Raw genomic sequence first — 18,356 nt, 5'->3', positions numbered from 1 at the left:
GATAGAGCTTTTCCTCCATGAACTTCTTACAGCTTTTAAGAGCCTTCTGAAAATCTGAAAGATGTGAGATGGTAGTATATGGAAATGCTGAGCCAGCGTGCCCTTTCTCTCTCTCCCTCTTTCTCTCTCTTCCCCCCTCTCTCCATCCATGGCAGAGCTTTGGATTTGATTCTTCACATTATAAAATCAAAGCATGACAATCAAAGAAACAAACAGACAGAATGGGCACCCTTTTTCACATAGCAAGTTCAAGGCTAGACAGTTATAACCAACCAACTAAAATACACAAGATTACACAATAAAAATTTTAAGGGTTTTTTTTTTTGTTGTTGTTGTTGCTTTGGTTTTACAAAATTGTCTCAGGCCCCAGTCTATAACCACTAAATCAATACCAGTGTTTTCAACAATATCAGTGTTTTCCACAGATTTTCTAGCCTACTAGGTTGAGAAGCAAAGAGCTTATGTACCTCTCTAATCTAACTAATGTTGAGCATCTCAGAAGCTAACTAATTGCCATGAGTTGGCTAGTATTTTTACTATCAAATAACAGTTGTGCTAATCATTCATTCAAATAAGCATAATTATATAAACTCATTTCCAGGAAATAAAAGGGGGGGACCAACAAAAAATCAAAAACAACTGTGGCGGTAACGTAGTAGCTAGGCAACTTGTCTGTCAAGGGACACACTTGGTTCAGTCTTCAGCATCGTCAAAACAAAAACAAACAACAAAAGGGATAAGACAGGGTATTTGGGAGTGAATATGATCAAATCACATACACATATAAAAATGTTCAAAATTAATCACATTATCTAGTACAAAATAAACTTAAAATATAAAATGAAAATAAACCTAGTCTCGATTCTGATGAAATTTTCCATTTCATCAGAAATAATTACAGTGATAGTCAGTGTTTTCTGGAAATGCCTTTTTTTTAAAACCTTTTAATCATGTTCATTTTTGTGTATAACTCCATGTGCACACATGTGTGTGTGCCTATGTGGAGTTGGAAGACAATTGGTAGGAGTTGGTTCCCTTCTTCCACCATGTGAGTCCCAGGGACTGAACATGGGCTCTTGGGCTTTTCCAGGTGAGCTCTCTCACAACTCAGTGAAACTGCTTTCTGAAGACTCAGAATTGTGCCTGCGGGCTGTGGACAATCTTACAGGTGGATTACTACTACGATCATTTTTATTTTAGAGCTAAGAGGCACTCAGGTGTGCTGAGGGGATCTGTGTGTGTGAAAGAGAGAGAGACAGACAGACAGAAAGACAGAACTGCACTGAGGCAAGTCTGACCCCAAACCTCAGAAAGTGGCAGATGCCTTAAAAGAACAGGGAAGATGGAAGATGGAAGTGGATTCTAAGGAAGGATGGGCGAGCTCCCTGGAGGGAAGACCGCCTGGAGCCTGGTCAACATAGAGCAACAAAGTGCAGCTCTATGCCTATTCTGAACCCTGTAGCCATGCAGTACCTTAAAAACACACAAATAGATCATGGCTACCTTATCATCCTGACTAAAGTACTATGAAAATATTTATTTATTTACTCACTAATTCAGTATCATCCATTAAAGAGGAACCCAAGGTGAAAATGTTTCTCTCCAATTTATTATACATGGAGTTCACTCTCTGATTCGGGCCCTTGTTCCACAGTACATGGAAGAAAGCAAACAGGTGACAGAGGGACAGGAGAGCAACTAAAGGGTGAAAGCCACTGTGAAATCCTGACAGGTTGCTGTCTGCTCTGGGGACAGAGGGAAGTGAGACCACCCCATGTCATCATCCGTTCCATGAGCCAGTGATGCATAGAGGTGATGGCCAAAATCTCCCACTAAGGATAGCAGAGCAGGGACTGGAGCGATAAAATAACACTGACAAGTAACTAGAAGCTACAATTGCAAAGATGGGACCATCCCCAGCCCTTGAACTTCCTGTATACCCCAAAACCAGTCTGTCCCCAATGACTAGAAGTTGGGAATCATCCAACTTAGATTTTAATTTTTGACAGTTCCACATTAAAAAGAAAGTTGGCCATGTTTTCTTCTAGAACATTCTGAGAAAGGTTCTATTAATATTCTTTATGTCTACTAGAGATTAAATAGGCTTTCATGGGTCAGGGATCTTATATAGTTTATACAGCCCTTTGTAAGTGGTACACTGTCCTGGTAACCGATGACAAGACCAAAATCAATATCCCAAACAAGCAACTGATAGGTTGGAGGACTAAATGTCTAAGATGTACCAGTTCAGCACAGTTCTATATGAAGAATTTGCCATGTAACACTGAAGGAGAAAAACATCAACTAACAATGTTCCTGAGGATACCAAGGGAAAATTCTTCAGAAGGTCCAAATCTGTCATATTCAAGGGTAACTGATGGAAAGCTAAAGAAAAAGAAAATAACAAAAGCTTATACACAGGGAAGTTCAGTTCTCCTTTTAGGTACCAACCCACAAGATGAGTGATCTCATTCTCTTGCTTTGTGCCCATAGAATGCAAACCACATAGCATCTTCTAATAGTCAAATTATTTGACTATTTGCCAGTCATGTTTGAATGGGAAGCTTTTATTTCATCATTTTTTCATTCAAAGGGTTCTAATAGGAATGTACAATGCATAAATTATGTTTTGGGTTCTGGGATAGGCTTCATGTAGGGCTCATGCTACACATGCACAAAGCCAGGGCTCAACTCTTAGCACCAAACAAGCAAACAAACAAAAACTAGGACTGAGAAGTAACTGGCAACCACCCATACAATAACAAGCACAAATTGGGTGTATATTAACTGAGTCAGCCTTCCCGCATGGGATTTATGAGCCACCCACATCTTGGCGAATGTTTACCCTTCTCTAATCGGATTCATTTGAAGATGTCTTTGGAAATTGTAAGTGTGTTTTTCTTAACGATTCATGCCACACTTTATGATTCAACCAGAAGGCATGGGATGCCTAATGATTAAAAGAGGCATCTCAATCTGAGGATGTTGCTACAATGTCATTACAGTTATCTGTAGCTGCAACAGCAAAGATCAACACGTTAGCTTGCTTCTTTCTACTATAATATTCCATATGTGTGTGCATGGACTCTGAGGCCATTATTAGCTAGAGCAAAGGACCTCAAGCCTGACAGATGCCTTGATAAACAGAGGGAGGGCCCTAGCCCAAAGAGGTTCTTGTCTCTCCCATTTGGACTCTGGGTTATAAGATTTCTGAAATTACAAGAGAAGCATGAGGCCTGTGCTTTTACATAAAATCTCAATGGAAGTACTAGCATCTAAATCAATATTTTCTTGTAAAAAGATTTGTTTTAGTATTATTTTTTATGTATGTACCTGCTTATGTACATGCATCTTTGTACACTATATCCATGACTACTATCAGCTGAGGCCAGAAGAGGGCACTGATCCTCTGGAACTGGAGTCACAGATAGGTATGAGCTGCCATGTGGGTGCAGGGAACTAAACCCAGGTCCTTGGCAAGAGCAGCAAATGTTCTTGACCACTGAGCCATCCTTCCAGCTCCTGATTTAAGATTTTCTACAATATTTTATAGAACAACACAATCTGGAGATGCCTTTATTTCTAAGGTGTCCCAGGGTACATGAGGAGTACTAGTACAGGAAGAGAGGTGGCAGGAAATGCAGCCAATGGTTAATACAGAAAGTTAATCCTCCTGTTCCCTGAAGGAGCTAGCATACTGTACAATAGCAGGTAACCTGATATCTTAAACATTCATTAAAACGCATGCATGTGTGCACATATGTGCACACATGCACATTTTTAGAAGGCCTCACTATGTGGTTGTGGCTGGCCTGGAACTCACTATATAGATGAGGCTGGTCAGAAACTCACAGAGATCTGCCTGCTTCTGACTCCTGGAAGCTCGAATTAAAAGCGTGTTGTACCATAGCTGTTTGAAATGTATTTTTGGCTTAAAAATTTCAAAGACTAAATTGAGCAAAATTTTCTTCTTTAATTTCGTAAGTAAGATAAATATTTTCATTCATTTTGCCCCAGAGGCAATGAAATCTAATTTAGAAGACATGATCTATCCCAGAATATAGTGTGCTTGACTATTTTGGAAACATCTCACATCTGTCACATCATGGAGCTCCCAACTGAGGAGACAACTGGAAGGCTAGTGAAATCACTCCAAGGATCTGAGAGAACCCAATTAGTGGGGCATACAAGTTGAAGACTGCACTTTCCCAATATTCTGGAAGTTTAAGAGAAAAGGAAAATTACAATTGAATTACTAAAACGCCATCTGAGGAATGATGAATGTTCAGAAGAAATTTTTAAAGGTTTGAGAGCCATGCATTTATCCACAGCTCAGTTGCACTTCAATGCCGATGGCCCTGTTGACAGATGAGATTCTTGCCTGGCTTCAGCCTCCATCTGACTATTCACAATGACAAAACTGAAAACCATGCATGCAGATGAGTTTCACTTTGGCCCAGGACAGAATTAATTGTATGTCCAAGCAGAAGGTGAAGGCCAAGTGGCTCCTGTCCTTGGCATGGACTCCTTTGACTGACAGACCTATCAGCTCTGAGAGGAAGGCTGTGGCAGACGAGTTACCGATTCCAGTGCAGACTCCCTGGAGCCTCCACTGTGAGTAAGAATCTTGTCCAAATGCTCTCAACATGTCCTTTACACAGGCTGCACTCACATGTTCTTTTGATGCACATGTGTAGTAAATATCAGAGAGCATGCACAACTACCATGAGCCAGTCGCATCCATCCAGCAAATGGTATCATATATGGGGCTTGCTACAATGTACCATGAAGTGCACTGGAAGATCCTCAGGCATGCATCATGGAGACCTGGAGAAACTTTCACGGAGTTCTGAGTCTAATTGACAACTTTAGAGTTGGGCAGCAAAGGATGGGAAGAACACAGCAACACTTGGAACTATTTGGGGGGTTGGCATACAGAGAATGGATCTCCTAAATGTTTCACAAAGTTGACAGCATTTGAGTCAAATCTTAATTGCCTATAGGTACGGACATATCTGCTAAGATATAATTTTCATTTTCTGGGTTCTATCAATAACTACTGTACAAACAGTGAACAGGTTAAAATCAGAGGTATTCAGCCCTGTGGCTACATTCTACATGCCCAAATCTCACAACTGTAGGATAATGGACACTAAAAATGCTGTGTCCAAATACCTGGCTTCAAATGCCGGCACAGTCATCTACATTGGACAGAACAGGAACAAACTCGCTTTCCTGATATCCTTAGTCATTCAGCATCATTCAGTATGAGGCAGTAATATCAGTTAAATTATAAAATATATACAATACCAGAATCAGACATTGATTAAATATAACATCAAATGTCCCATTCAACACATGTGGGTTATCTGGGGGATATGTAGACAACCTCCATCTTTTATTCAATTTATCATGACTTATTTACCAAGCTCACCTGTATTTCAGGTACTGACAAGAGTTCTTTCTGGGTGCCCCCTTTTCCTCTTTAGCAGAGAGTCTATGCAGAAGCTGTGACTACCCTGCACATCAGCTTTGCATGTGGAACACCTGGAAAGGAAGTGCAGCTGGCTCTGGAGCCCATGTTCTCCAAGAATTAATAGAGTACTGCAACCACAGCCACACTCTTGGCTCCGACAGCTCAGTGTGGAATGCTGGACAGTTCAACAGTAGAGACAGAAGTAGAAACAGAGGCTGAGCATGTGCAAAGTTTGATCCCAGGCAAGGGAGAATGGGAAAGGACACCCATAATCTATGGCTCCCAACTCTGTGAGGCTCAAATAAATCTTAAGTTACAAGTTCATGTCCTGGAGGGGTCTAAATGAGGTGCCTAACATAGAGCACCAAGCAATTTACAGAGAGACTATACAGGGCTGAGCAACATGTATTTATCTGAGTCATCCTGTCTACCTGGGGCCACTTAGACCTAAGGAGGGATTCTAGCTAGATCCAATGTCCTCACTTTAAAAGACAAAACAATCCAGCCCTTTGTTTTCCCAAAGCTCCATGAAAGCCCTGTAGAGTCAAGGCTTGCTTTCCTTTTTGCAAACAGCCTCTAGTTTTGTCAAAGGACAAATGGCACAGGAGGAGAAGGTGGCAACATACAGTACACATGATCAATGGAGCAAAAATGCCACCGCAAAGCTAGAGGGGACAATTCAGAAAGAAAGGCAATATGGAGTGGTCAGTCCTGTCATTAGGCAATGTATTTTCTTTTATAAATAGCACACTCTAACTCTGAAAGGATGCCCTAAGGTACACATGAGTCTGCTCTATTTTTCCTGGGCTCCCCAAAACACAGCTTGAATTCCAAGGACAAGTATATTGTGACTTAGTCATAAAACATACTCAATGTGGTGCCTGTTGACTTAACACTAAGCAACTCAGCATGTCAATGTACATTTTACATACAGCTGGGGTGCTGCTTGCCAATGTCTTAGGAATATTCCCTATCTTTGTTTTCACTCAACAGGTAGTGTTCACATTGATCACCATTATCTTCAGTAAACAGAATGGATAAAACATAAATACTAATTTTGCCTTTACAAGAGACACACATGATTCTTCATTTAAACTGTGTTGTGTCAGTTTTAAACATTAACAATACTGCTTCACTGGACATGAACCGACACAGATGCCAAAGAATCACCCACTTTATTTCACTGCACCGGGTTCACTCCTTAAAAACCCTCAGTTAGGAAAGAGAGAGCATCCATTTCAAGAGGAGTCCACAAACTAGTTCTGAGGTGGTTTTAAGAGGGTTCCTGAAATTATACTATACTAGAGACACTGGGGCCTGCCAAGCCAAGTGGGTGCCAGGATCACAAAGTGACCATTTTCCAGGAAAGCTCAAGGTTAGCTTACAGTTCTTAAAAGACATACCTATTTACCTTTACATTTTTTATGTAATGTGTGTTTTGCCTGTATCTATATCTGTGCACACTTGCATGCAGTGCCCATGGAGGCCAGCCAGAAAAAAGCATCAGGTCACCTGTAACTGATGGTATAAACAACTGTGAGTTTCTACACAGGTGCTGGGAACAGAACCTGGGTCCTCTGGAAAAACCATCACTGCTCTTAATTGCTCAGCCAGCCCTGATTATAGTACTTTCCTCATTTTTTGTTTTGTTTTGTTTTTGTTTTCCTTCCTTACCGACACTCATAGTCAATGAAGAAACCTTTTAAAATACCTCACTGAACTTGTCTATGACAGCACAGCATATAAAATAAAAGAGACTGAAGTGGAGGCTGGGGAGATGCTTGGTGGGGAAAGCACTGGCTGGCTGTGCAAGCACAAAGACCCAAGTTCAAATACCCAGAACATGATTAAAAAGCTGGGTATGATGGCACACTGAGGGCAGGAGCAGGCAGATTCCTGGATCTCACTGGACAGCCAGTTTAGCCAATGTGAGGACCATGCTGAGCAAGAGACCCTGCTTCAAACACAAAAATAAAGATAAATATGGTGGAAGGCCAGAAAGATGGCTCAGTAAGTAAAGACACTTGCTGCCAAGCCTGAGGATCTAAGTTCAATCCCCAGACTGTTTCTTAAACAGTGGAGAGTGACAGAAGATGACACCAGACACTAACCTCTGTGTACTCACACATACACATATGCTCACCCAACACAAACCCATATATATATATATATATATATATATATATATATATATATCAAATTAAAGCTCTTTAACTTAGCTGTTGGGTATTGCAATAAATACTCAGTGCAAAGTAAAACAAAAAAAGTCACTGGATCTTCAAATTTCCTCCCTCCCTCTCTCCCCCCTCCCTCTCTTTTTCCCTACCTCCCCCCCCTTCCCCTTTGCTATGCTGGGGACCAAACCCAGAGCCTTGCGTATGATAAGCGAGTGACCTACCACTAAGCTACAGCTCCAGTGCACGTATAAAATACAGTCTTTAAAAAGTGAAGAATTAACAACCAAAACTGAATTCTTTTTTTAACATCTTACATGAAATTTTTAAAAACAAAATTTTAAGAACAGAATGATGAACCCTTGTAACAATAATCCAGTTGTAATAGCTAGTAGATATTGGGTATTTCTGTGGGGATTTTTAAATCCTCATCGTGGTGCACACCCCCTCCACCTCTGCCCTGTGTATTATTTAAACACACTTATCTCTTGGTGTCTTCAGGGAAATTGGTTCTAGGATCACTATGAACACCAAAATTAAAGGCTGCATGTAACAATGGAATGTATATGCTACACAAATAGTTATTATACCATTTTAGGAAAGACGACAAAAAGGTCCAAGCATGTACGTTGGTACAGCTGTAATTTTACCCCAAGCATTTTCAATCCACAGTTGGTTTGAATCTGCAGCTGTGGAACTAATGGCTATGGAGGGTCATCTGCATCAAGTAGATGATTGTGATTATATATATATTAGTTTACACTTCTAAGAGACAAGAGCTCAAAAAATAAAACCTCAAAAATTTTCATAAATTTAAAAAAATTATAAATACAGCCACATGCCTAAAATGTTTTCTAGAAGAAATACCCTCCTTAAAAGGTGGTCATCACTAAGGAAGAGGGGCTAGAGTTGGGAGCAGAGGCTTCATTCTTCACTCACTATCTTCTAGTTCATTCAAATTTAAGTGCACCAGACACACCATGCCTGCAATAGCAGCAGAAAGGCTGTGTCAACCATAGTAGGACACAAGGTCTTAAGTTGGGCCACATAGACTCAACCACTAGCAGGTGAAAATGTCTCTCAGGTACAGGACAGGAATTCTCTAAAGTCATAGAGGGCTGTGGTCATAATGATATTACTAAACATAATGATGACTCCAGGGCCAGGCAAAGATAAAATGATTTCACTCAGCTTTTCTACTGCCATAGCCAATTCCAGCAGGCTGATGAAATCTAATTCAGAAAGAGTTAGGATTTACAAGGCACTTCAAACTACTCCTTTTTCCTCCCTCTTTTGAATAAATGTATTAACTTCCCCCCCTCTCTTTCTCTCTCTCTCTATTTTAATTTTCACTCCTTGTACCTTCTTTGCCCTACCTTTTGGAAAATGACATCGGGCTCCCTGGTGGGCCATCTGGTCTACCTGACTCAGAGTGCTATGCAGATGCTGAGCCACATGTGTGGATGTTATTTACACTGAATTCATTCAGCACAAAGTACTCTAGAGCTTACAGTTTTCTGATTGGTCGAGTGGGAACTCTGAGAAAATGAAATGGAGGAGGAGTGGCTGACTTTTAAGACTCTCTTCATTGCTGTCACACTACACCAGACTAGACCATTCCTGACAAAAGCTACAGACAGATGTACTGACAGGCGAAAATCACTCACACTACTTAAAATCTTGAATGTCTAAATATTACTTGATTAGGCTACTAAAATATTCCCCAATAAAGGTCAAGAGGAAAATGTCTTTCAAGACCTGACTTTTAATGTTCTGGACATTTTTTTTAAGTTTTCATAAACTTGATCATAACGAAGTTCTGAGAACCTTGAAATAGTGGTTTCTTTTAGTTAAATTACAGCCTGCCCTTGACAACTATTTTTCTTTTATTATTTATTTAACAAAACCTGATGTTTCTAGACAATACCCAAAACAGTTCGCCCTGTATTACAAGTCTAATGCCTCACCAGAGCTGACAATAGGCCATACTTAAACCAGGAACTATTATTTTTATGGAAGTATGTACCAGAACAATTTATGGATGACCCAAAATGAAACGAACCCACAATTTGCCTGAGAAACCTAATGATAGTTTCCACATGCTGCTTGATTTCACCCACGTGTTTCTCTAGCTGGAGCCAACAATTTTCAGCTGGGAGAGATTTATTTACTCCACCGCTATTTAAAAACACCAATGGAAAATTACCAGGTGGGACTGTTCTATTCCCCAGGTACCTGTTTCATCTGGGGAGCTGGGAGAGGCACTGTCTTGGGACAGTGTTGTCCAGCTGGATTCCTCATCACTTGGTGCCAGGTTCTGGATCCGATGAAGTGCACAGTCAGTTTTGGCTCCTGTTTTTGGGTGGTCCTTCTTGGTCTCTGGGCTGGATGACACTGTGGCTACTTGGCCATCCTCTGGGCTGGACTGGGGTCTGTTTGGTTTCTGCATCAGCAAGTCACCATTCCCAATGACTACAGGGGCCTGGCCAGGGCCTGGCTGGGCTTTCTCTTCCCCGACCCCTTGGCAGGGGCCCAGATTCTGTCCTAGATCTCTAGCTGAGGTTTCCAGGTCTGCATAGTAATTGAGAAAGCTCTTAGTTCTCCTGGGCTGGGAGGGCAAAATCTCACAGCTTGAGGATTCTGGTGGGTGGAGATCTTTAACCTCCAGCTTCTCAGAAGTTATGTTGATGACCGCTGTGGGGCTGATGTTTTTGTTGGGGTCCTGCTGCCCCTGTTCCGCAGCCTTGCGGAGTTGGTTCTCCCCATTTTTCACCAGCTTGATGTTGGCAGAGCCATTTCCCAGCAGAGGCTGTACGGCTGGATCTGACAGACCCATAGCCGCCTGGATATTAGTCAATGCATATTTTTTCCTGCATTTGGGGGGTGTGCTGTTCTTGGCATCTGAGTGTTTGATTTCAGCATTTAACAGTTCATTGTGGGAGGAACGAAGATTAAGGGTATTCGGTGGAGTGGCTGGGCTGTTTCGATTTGCAACGTCTGTAGTTCCACTGCTGGCCATAAACACTGCCAAGGTGTCAACACCTGAGTCAGCTGTGGGGAACAAAAAGGAAATTGGTTATAATGCACAGGTCATAATCAAACAACTTAGCATACAGTGTGAGTGGCCACTTCTAAACAGAGCATTGTAAGAACAAACACTTCTGTCAAATGAGACCTTCTTACAGAAATGGCCCATTTCATGTCCTAATTTATTCATTTTATTGAATGAGAGTAAAGAAAGGTTGTTTTTGTGTGTGTGTGTGTGTGTAAACCCAAAAGCTAATTTAACACAGATGTTAAGAAGTCCTAGGGTCTACATTTTACATGGTGTAAAAAACTTCTTTATACATTCATATATGAGCATTTTCTTCTGGTCAGCAGTCTTTAATCTTCACAACTTTGAAAACCATACCATTTCCAAACAGCAACTTCACATCCTATCTTTAGTTTTAAACCTGCAGTTCCTTTTGCCAACATTGTCATCAACAACAAAACTGCTCTGACATTCCTTCCGTACTTCAACATTCATAATTAACACAAAAGATCATTGTTCAATGACATCCCATGTGTTCAAGGTAATTTCCCTAGCCACGTTCTGAGATTATATTCTGAACACCTGGAAAACCAAACCACCATCAGAATCTGCTAATGTCTTTGTGAACATATTTGGTCTGGGCTTAGTTGACAATATTTGAAAAAAAAAAATCAAATAAATAGCTTCATTCCTCAAGAACACAAACTAGTACGCAAGTGCACGCACACACACAAAATACCATTACTAGAGATGCAGCCCTGGGCAACACACAACATGTGAGAGCCCCCAAGGAGTCTGAATGTATACCTCTGAATTAAAAAACAGGCTCAGCTGTTGCAGTCACCACGTGCCCTTGCAAAAGACACCTAGCAAACAACCTGACAGTCGAATTTATCTCAAACACTCTTTGTACCATCAGAGATTAATTTCTGTCTCCTGCTAGGAAGAGAGGAAGGCTTCTGGTGCTAAAAGTCTATGAAATTCATCAGCAAGGATTCCTAAGGTTCAGGCTTCTTTCTGTCTGTGAGCAATTGCTTCCTGCTTATCTGATTCTTGGTCCTCCAGAGAGACCTACAGTCTCTGCAGCAACAGCAGAGGGACCAAGCACAGCTTCCTCCATTCTTGAAATTGTATTCTGACCGCTCCCTCCTCCTCTCCTTGGCAAACAGGGATCCCCACAGAGGAAAAGGATAAGAATTTCCTGTGGTGGCATCTCTATCATCAAAATGCTCCAGGCTGGCCATTTTAGAGTTTCTAGAAGTTGGGGCTTCCGGAAAGTACCCACTCACTGCAGGTAACATCCTTATTAGTAAGATGCCCATGTGGCCCATAAGACAGTGAAGGGCTGTAACTCCCAGTGGTTAGACTTTGGGTCCTCTCCTGGAAAGCTATTGTTTATAAAGATTGCTACATGCCCAGCATTCCAAAACTCAGCTCCCATGTCAAGTTCTAAAGTAATAAAAATTATAGTGTTTTCTCCTTTTAAACAATATTCTGTTGACTAATATTTACATTTTTAAATGACAGGCTACTACTGCTATTTTATTGAAAACATACATTTCTGAGCCTCACTGAAAAAGCAGCACTTGAGGGCGCTGGAGAGGTGGCTCAAAGGTTAAGAGCCCTGGAACTCTTAAAACCTGAGTCAATTCCCAGCAACCACATGGTGGCTTAAAACCATTTACAATGATATCTTGTGCCATCTTCTGGCATGTAAGTAGAACTCTGTACACATAATAAATAAATATTTTTTTAAAAAGTAGCACTTGAGATGAGCAGGTCACACTCTGAATCTACATATAGTTTTCCCTGAGACATACACACACACACACACACACACACACACACACACACCATAGAAAGTTACTTGGGCATTTACAGTAACATTATGAGAAAGTGGAAGCTACCTAGTGTCCGAAAAGGCATGGCAAAAGTTTCCATGAGGCTATTTTATCATAACCTAACAATGTTATTAGGAAGACATTCTTGTCTACTACACTTACAACAATAAATGTTTTGTAGAAAGAATGCCATCATAATTTCTGGATGACTTTAATATTCAATAGCTTTGGTTGGGCTGCAGCTCAATGGTAGAGTGCATGTTTGTCCCCCATGGAATCTGTCAAGATCCCCCATGCAAGGTTCCCCTCAAGCTTTATCATAAGTTGAGAACAATAGACATAACTCTTATTGTAGACACATGGAGCATAAGCAGGTAACTGAGGGACAAAGAAGCTGTATCTATACAGGCTTCACTATAGGCGGGCATTCAGAAAATTCCAAAGGTTACTCCAACAAAACAGTCAAGACAGCGAAGAGAGGCAGCAGGGTTGAGAAAGTTTAAAGTCTGGCTGTCTTCCAGGGAGCTCCAGTTCTCATCCCATCCCTCCTGACCAGGCCATACTGATGTCTGAGTACTCATCAGCCACCAGGATTTAGGGTCAAGACTGAGTTGAAACCTGAACCTGAATATGACAGTGACTTCCACTTTATCAGTTCCAAGGCAATGACACAGTGGGTAGAAAGCGACCCAATAAAAAGTGTCACAAAGAACAAAGTAGGAAAAGACACTAGCTGCAGGAAGGGGTGGGGTCTAGGAAGCAATGGGACTCTTAGTCACATTTTTCTTGTTTTAGAGGCTGTAAAAGCAGAAGTCAGTGGAGAGGGTGACGGCATACACAACCACAGTTAATAAGTCCAGTCCAGGTGATGAGAGACGAGAAAGGGGCCACAGCAGATGGGCACAGTGAGCCTCCCCTTGACAAGGGGTACATACAAGAGGAGGGAGGGGAGAAGGAAATAAGCACAGAAGGGTTTTGGCCTCTGGGATCGAAGGAAGGCCAAAGTCATGAGAGGGTGAAGAGCTGGGGGGAAATAGAGGCCAGGATTATAGGTGCAAGGAATAAAGGGACAAGGAAGCGCTCTCTACCCTCAAGAGACACCCCCACCCCAAAGGTGTGGGCTCCTTTAGCCGAGGACTGGGACTGTGAGGGTACAGTGTATTGTGGGTGGTTCTTGGGCACGGCCAAGTTGGGAAGCTATAGATATGGAGGGTTGAACTATGTACACCTGACACACCAAGGCCAGAGGCGAGTGCAATGCTCTCACTGCACATGTCCTCAGTGTCCTTCCCTCTGTTACAAACTCCACTCTTCTATGAGTCATGGTAGACACTGGCTCTTTGTGAAGATCTCTCTTCTCCAGCCAGACTCCAGGGCTCCTGGCCTCCCCTCCCTTCATCTTTATGAAAACATCTCTAGAGCAGCATCACTCCAATCAGGTGTCTTTATCCTGGTGTGCTTTGCTGCTCGACTGTGGCCTCCACCAAGCAGCACAACAGCATACAACAATAGATTATCTGTAGATAGGCTGGAAATCACTGGTTTCATTAACATCTTAAGAATTGAAATGTGAGCCAGCTGTTACTGTGAAAGCCTATCTTAGCACCCTCCACCCTAAATAAAAGTCGAGGCAAGCTACTACTACTGTGCAGTTAGCATCAGATTCATTTTATTTTTTCCCAGAAATGGGGATCAATGATCATTATCTCAGCTTTATCCCCACACTGAGACTGAATAGGATTTAATGAAGTCCTTTCATCTAATATCTAAGGTCAGTTTGTCTTGCTTCTCCATCCTGGCTCAAAGAAATTCTTGCTGAAGTCTGCCATGACTTCAGAAAAGAGAAGAGACTTAGAGCTGCAGCTGGATGTTTTGTGATACAGCTGGCTGGTGCACTTCTCTATCAGACATGACTGATCCTCAACAGTCAACCTACTGAACCAAGAGTCTCCATGTTTCAGTGTGAGAGACACAGAAGGCACAGGCAAAACTCTGCTGTACACCATCCAACTCTGGGCCTTCTACCAGTCCTTGCCTTCAGGTGCATCAAGCACCTGCACCACTTGTAAAAAGGAAGGAAAGGAAATTAGGCTAGGAAAGCAACGTAACACTTAAGCAAATTTGGAGAAAGGGGGCTATTCTGTGTCTATAAAAATAAAGGATGGCATGTCCTCTCTCACAGTACGATCTCAGCTTCTCTTGATTTCTCTAGTCAACATTTCGGACTCTTCAACATGTCACTTTCAACACTGGGGCCATGCTCAGACTATAATCAATAGCGGCTGACTTCAATCAACTTTACTTTAGTATTTTTTTTTTTCTTATGTTCACAAAGGGTCTCATGGAGCCCAGATTGACCTAACACTTGCTCTGTAGTCAAGGCTAACCTTGAACTTTCAATCCATCCATTTCTCTTCTCCAAGTGACAGGATTAGGAGTTTGCCATCAAGCCCAGTTCTCCCTCCCACCCCCCACAGACAGACAGACAGACAGACAGACAGACAGACAGACATACCTAGATAGATAAAGAATTTCCAGTTCCTTTTTATAAAGTCTGGCATACACCTGAATTCATTTTCTCATTCCTGAAATCTTTATCAAGCATCTATCATTCAGCAGACTCTTCAAGTCCAGGAACACATAAACAAGAGAAGCACAATTGGCGAGGAATGAACCCACAAAATGCCAGTGGCCATGAGAACTGGTCTTCCACACTGAGGTGGCCTTCCTTTGGGATTTGTCATTAACTACCATACCCGCCAGGACTCCATTATCACACTATGTAGAGTCTGACGTCTGAAGACTGTGATAGTTAATATCATTGTCAATCTGACAACATCTAAATCATCTAGGAGACAAACCTCTGTATGAATCTGTAAGGGACTTCTCCACATTGTGGTGATTGAGATAAGTATACCTACCCCAAATATGGGTGGCATTTTTCCAGGGACTGGGACCTCAACTGAATGAAGAGAGAAAGTACACTGCATCAGCTTTCACATCTCTCCACTTCCTGACAGCAGATGTGATGTTAGTGGCTGCCCCCCCAATGCCCGCTGCCATGACTTCCCTGTTGCTATGGATCGTACCCTCGAACCCTCAGCCAGAACAAACCCTTCACTCTGGCCCTTGTTTTTGTTATGTATTTTGTCACAGAACAGAGAAAAGTAACTAACACAAAGGCCCAACATTAATTCAAGGGGATCAATTTCTATTTCAGATTTAAGAGTGACAAGAACAGGAGTCATCACTCTCCTGCATAGGTGAGAAATAACTATTACCTCCTGGCACGTATCCCTTCCTCCCTTTTCTCTTTGCATGGTCTCACTCTTTCTTGGGGAAATTAAGCTTCCTTGGCATCCACTCACTCATTCCTTCACTGATTTCCCCTACTACTCTGTGTCAGACATACTTCTAAGTTAAGGCTGCAACAGTGAACAAGACTGACTAAGAGGGAAAAGTCACCCTCACAGCTCTTAGGATCAGGAGTTCAGCACAGATGCTACGAGCTTGTACCTCTCAGGAGGATAAGGCAGGAGGACCACCACCAGCTGGAAGTCAGCCTGGGCTCAATAGTGAGGCTTTGTCCCAAAGGACAACAAGGAGGAGAAAGAAGGGAAGAAAAGGTAAACCCCCTCTTCCTTTAAAAAAAAAAAAAAGTTTAAATCCATAGCTTCAAGGGCTGGAGGCAAGCAGGGGGTGGGGTGGGGCAGTCAACAACCTGCCTGAGCATCAATCTATCCAATAAGAAGACAGAGCCTAAAGACACCAGACACGGTCCAGGTCCTGGCAAAAGACAGACAGAGCCTAAATCTGAAAAGCCTGGGTTTCTCAGGCCAGCACACTGATTATCAAGTTATCCTGCTTAAGTCTTGAACTTTTTGGCAACTCTAATAGCCTCAGCTAAAACACAAGTTATCTTTTGTATAAAAGACTATCATCAAGACTAAGTAAGCCAGAGCCTCTTTAATCTCATAAAGACAGCCTCCCCTTCCCAGAGACAAGGGTCCCAGCACAGCAACAGTCAGTCATGCAGACCCTCCACTAACTCAGATCGACTGATGAAGACCCAGGATGGATCCCACAGTGAGCAGTGGATACCCTCCCTCCCTCCCTCCCTCCCTCCCTCCCTCCCTCCCTCCCTCCCTCCCTCCCTCCATTCCTTTCTCTTTTTCTCTACTTTTTTTTTTTTTTTTCACAACAGGATTTCTCTGTGTAACTCAATTTGTAAAGCAGGCTGGCCACAAACTCACAAAGATCTGCCCGCCTCTGCCTCCTGAGCACTGGGACTAAAGGCGTGTGCTGCCACCACCTGGCCACATTCCTTTTCCTTTTGGAGAGCTCTAGTCTTCTACAAAGACAGCAAGCTCCGTTTTCTTCAGTAACAGACATTCTCTCCCCCATTACATGCTGATACAATTAGAAATGGATTAACAGATAGGCCGAGACCCAAAATGTGCCCCACATTTGAAGAGAACTTTCACATTTTCTTTATTATTACTTTCTTTTCTGCCACAGGATTTAATTCCCACTGAGGAGTTAACAGTAATACTTCTTCCCTGAGGAATGTGACCTTTTGAACTACACCTCAAAGTATAAAGGAAATTAAATAAATTCAGATTGTTCACCCTCTTCCTTTTAGACAGGAGAGGCAAACTAAAGCTGGCTTCCTGGTATTATCCATGAAAGCAAACTCTCCGTGTGCCAGGGGCGGTAAGAAGTTCTCTTCGAACAAAGAAGTTCGAATTAGGAGAAGGCAGCTGGGGCCACAGGACCAGGGAGGCTGCAGCCTTAGTACCACGAAAGCTCCTAGATCTGGGAGAGCAACTTCACAGGCCAATTCATGAGAAAGCTGTCTCAGCCCCTGATCCTTACCCCCTCCCCCAGGGTTTCCTGTACCCTGTTCACCCTAACTGCCTGAGGGCTAGCTCTGTTCAACAATGCAGGGAACTGAGGAGATCTGAGACACTGGTTAGTCATTCAACACATACATACATTCTAAACCATATGTTAGACAGTGAACATAGGGAATTTTTATCTGTCAGTTATTAAAAAGAGTATGATGTGTTTTTCTAAGGCTCAACCTGATTTGGACAGCGAGACAGGAAGTCATTACCCAAACTCATAGTATCTGAAAAGGGCAAAGGGTCTTATCAAATCATGGTATTAGAGAGGAACACAGAAGTTCAGAGAAGGCTCCAGGGAACGCTGAGTTGGCCTGAGGGATAGGCAGGCGGCCATCGGTGACAAAGAAGAAAAATGTCACACCTGGCAGATGTGATGAGTGGCTACTTGGGAAACACAAAGCAGGATGGGTACATCTAGGTGGCAATTAGGAAATTATGCAGATGTGGTCCCCAGCCCAGTGATACTTCTCTCTGTTCACTTCAAGCTCCATCCATTCTTTGGTAAAGCCTCTGTGTCTTTCAGAGATGAATTTCCTTTTAATGACACTCTAGACTTCTACAGCCACATCTGATGAACACAGTCAATGCTCGAGCGTGGGAACACTGATGGGGATGGAGAAAGTAGGCGTGCTGAAAAGGAACATTACACCCTTCCTTGAGCAACTGATCAGCTGGCTCTCAAGCCAACTCCAAAAGGGAAATAACATTAAGAAAAAGCAAACAGCAAAATCTATGAAACAGGAAAATTACTTCACTTTGTTGTGTACTGAGACCTGCTCAGAAAGCACACTTGAGCTCAACCTTCGAGGATGAACAGGAACTTTCTAGACAGATGGCAGCATAAACCTGGGAGGTTTGCTTTAGAAAGGTTCCCTGTGGTCACAGCTCCATGCAGTTGGGTGATGGGATTGAAGACTGGCCTCA

The 18,356-nt window shown here is 42.4% G+C and overlaps 1 protein-coding gene across 7 annotated transcripts in view; it reads right to left on the bottom strand.

Annotated features, from left to right (window-relative positions):
* Apbb2 (amyloid beta precursor protein binding family B member 2) overlaps nucleotides 1-18,356 on the bottom strand; it is a 305,019-nt gene that overhangs the window by 127,525 nt on the left and 159,138 nt on the right. For all 7 annotated transcript variants that reach the window (XM_051198467.1, XM_051198470.1, XM_051198471.1 and 4 more), the window contains one exon: nucleotides 9,886-10,701. In XM_051198467.1, the coding sequence (XP_051054424.1) occupies nucleotides 9,886-10,701 (816 nt within the window). The remainder of the gene's footprint in view (nucleotides 1-9,885; nucleotides 10,702-18,356) is intronic.

Source organism: Phodopus roborovskii, unplaced genomic scaffold (genome assembly GCF_943737965.1).
Source record: "Phodopus roborovskii unplaced genomic scaffold, PHOROB, whole genome shotgun sequence".
NCBI lineage: Eukaryota > Metazoa > Chordata > Mammalia > Rodentia > Cricetidae > Phodopus > Phodopus roborovskii.
The sequence above is the reverse complement of the archived record's forward strand: the minus strand, read 5'-3'. Positions and strand labels throughout refer to the sequence as shown.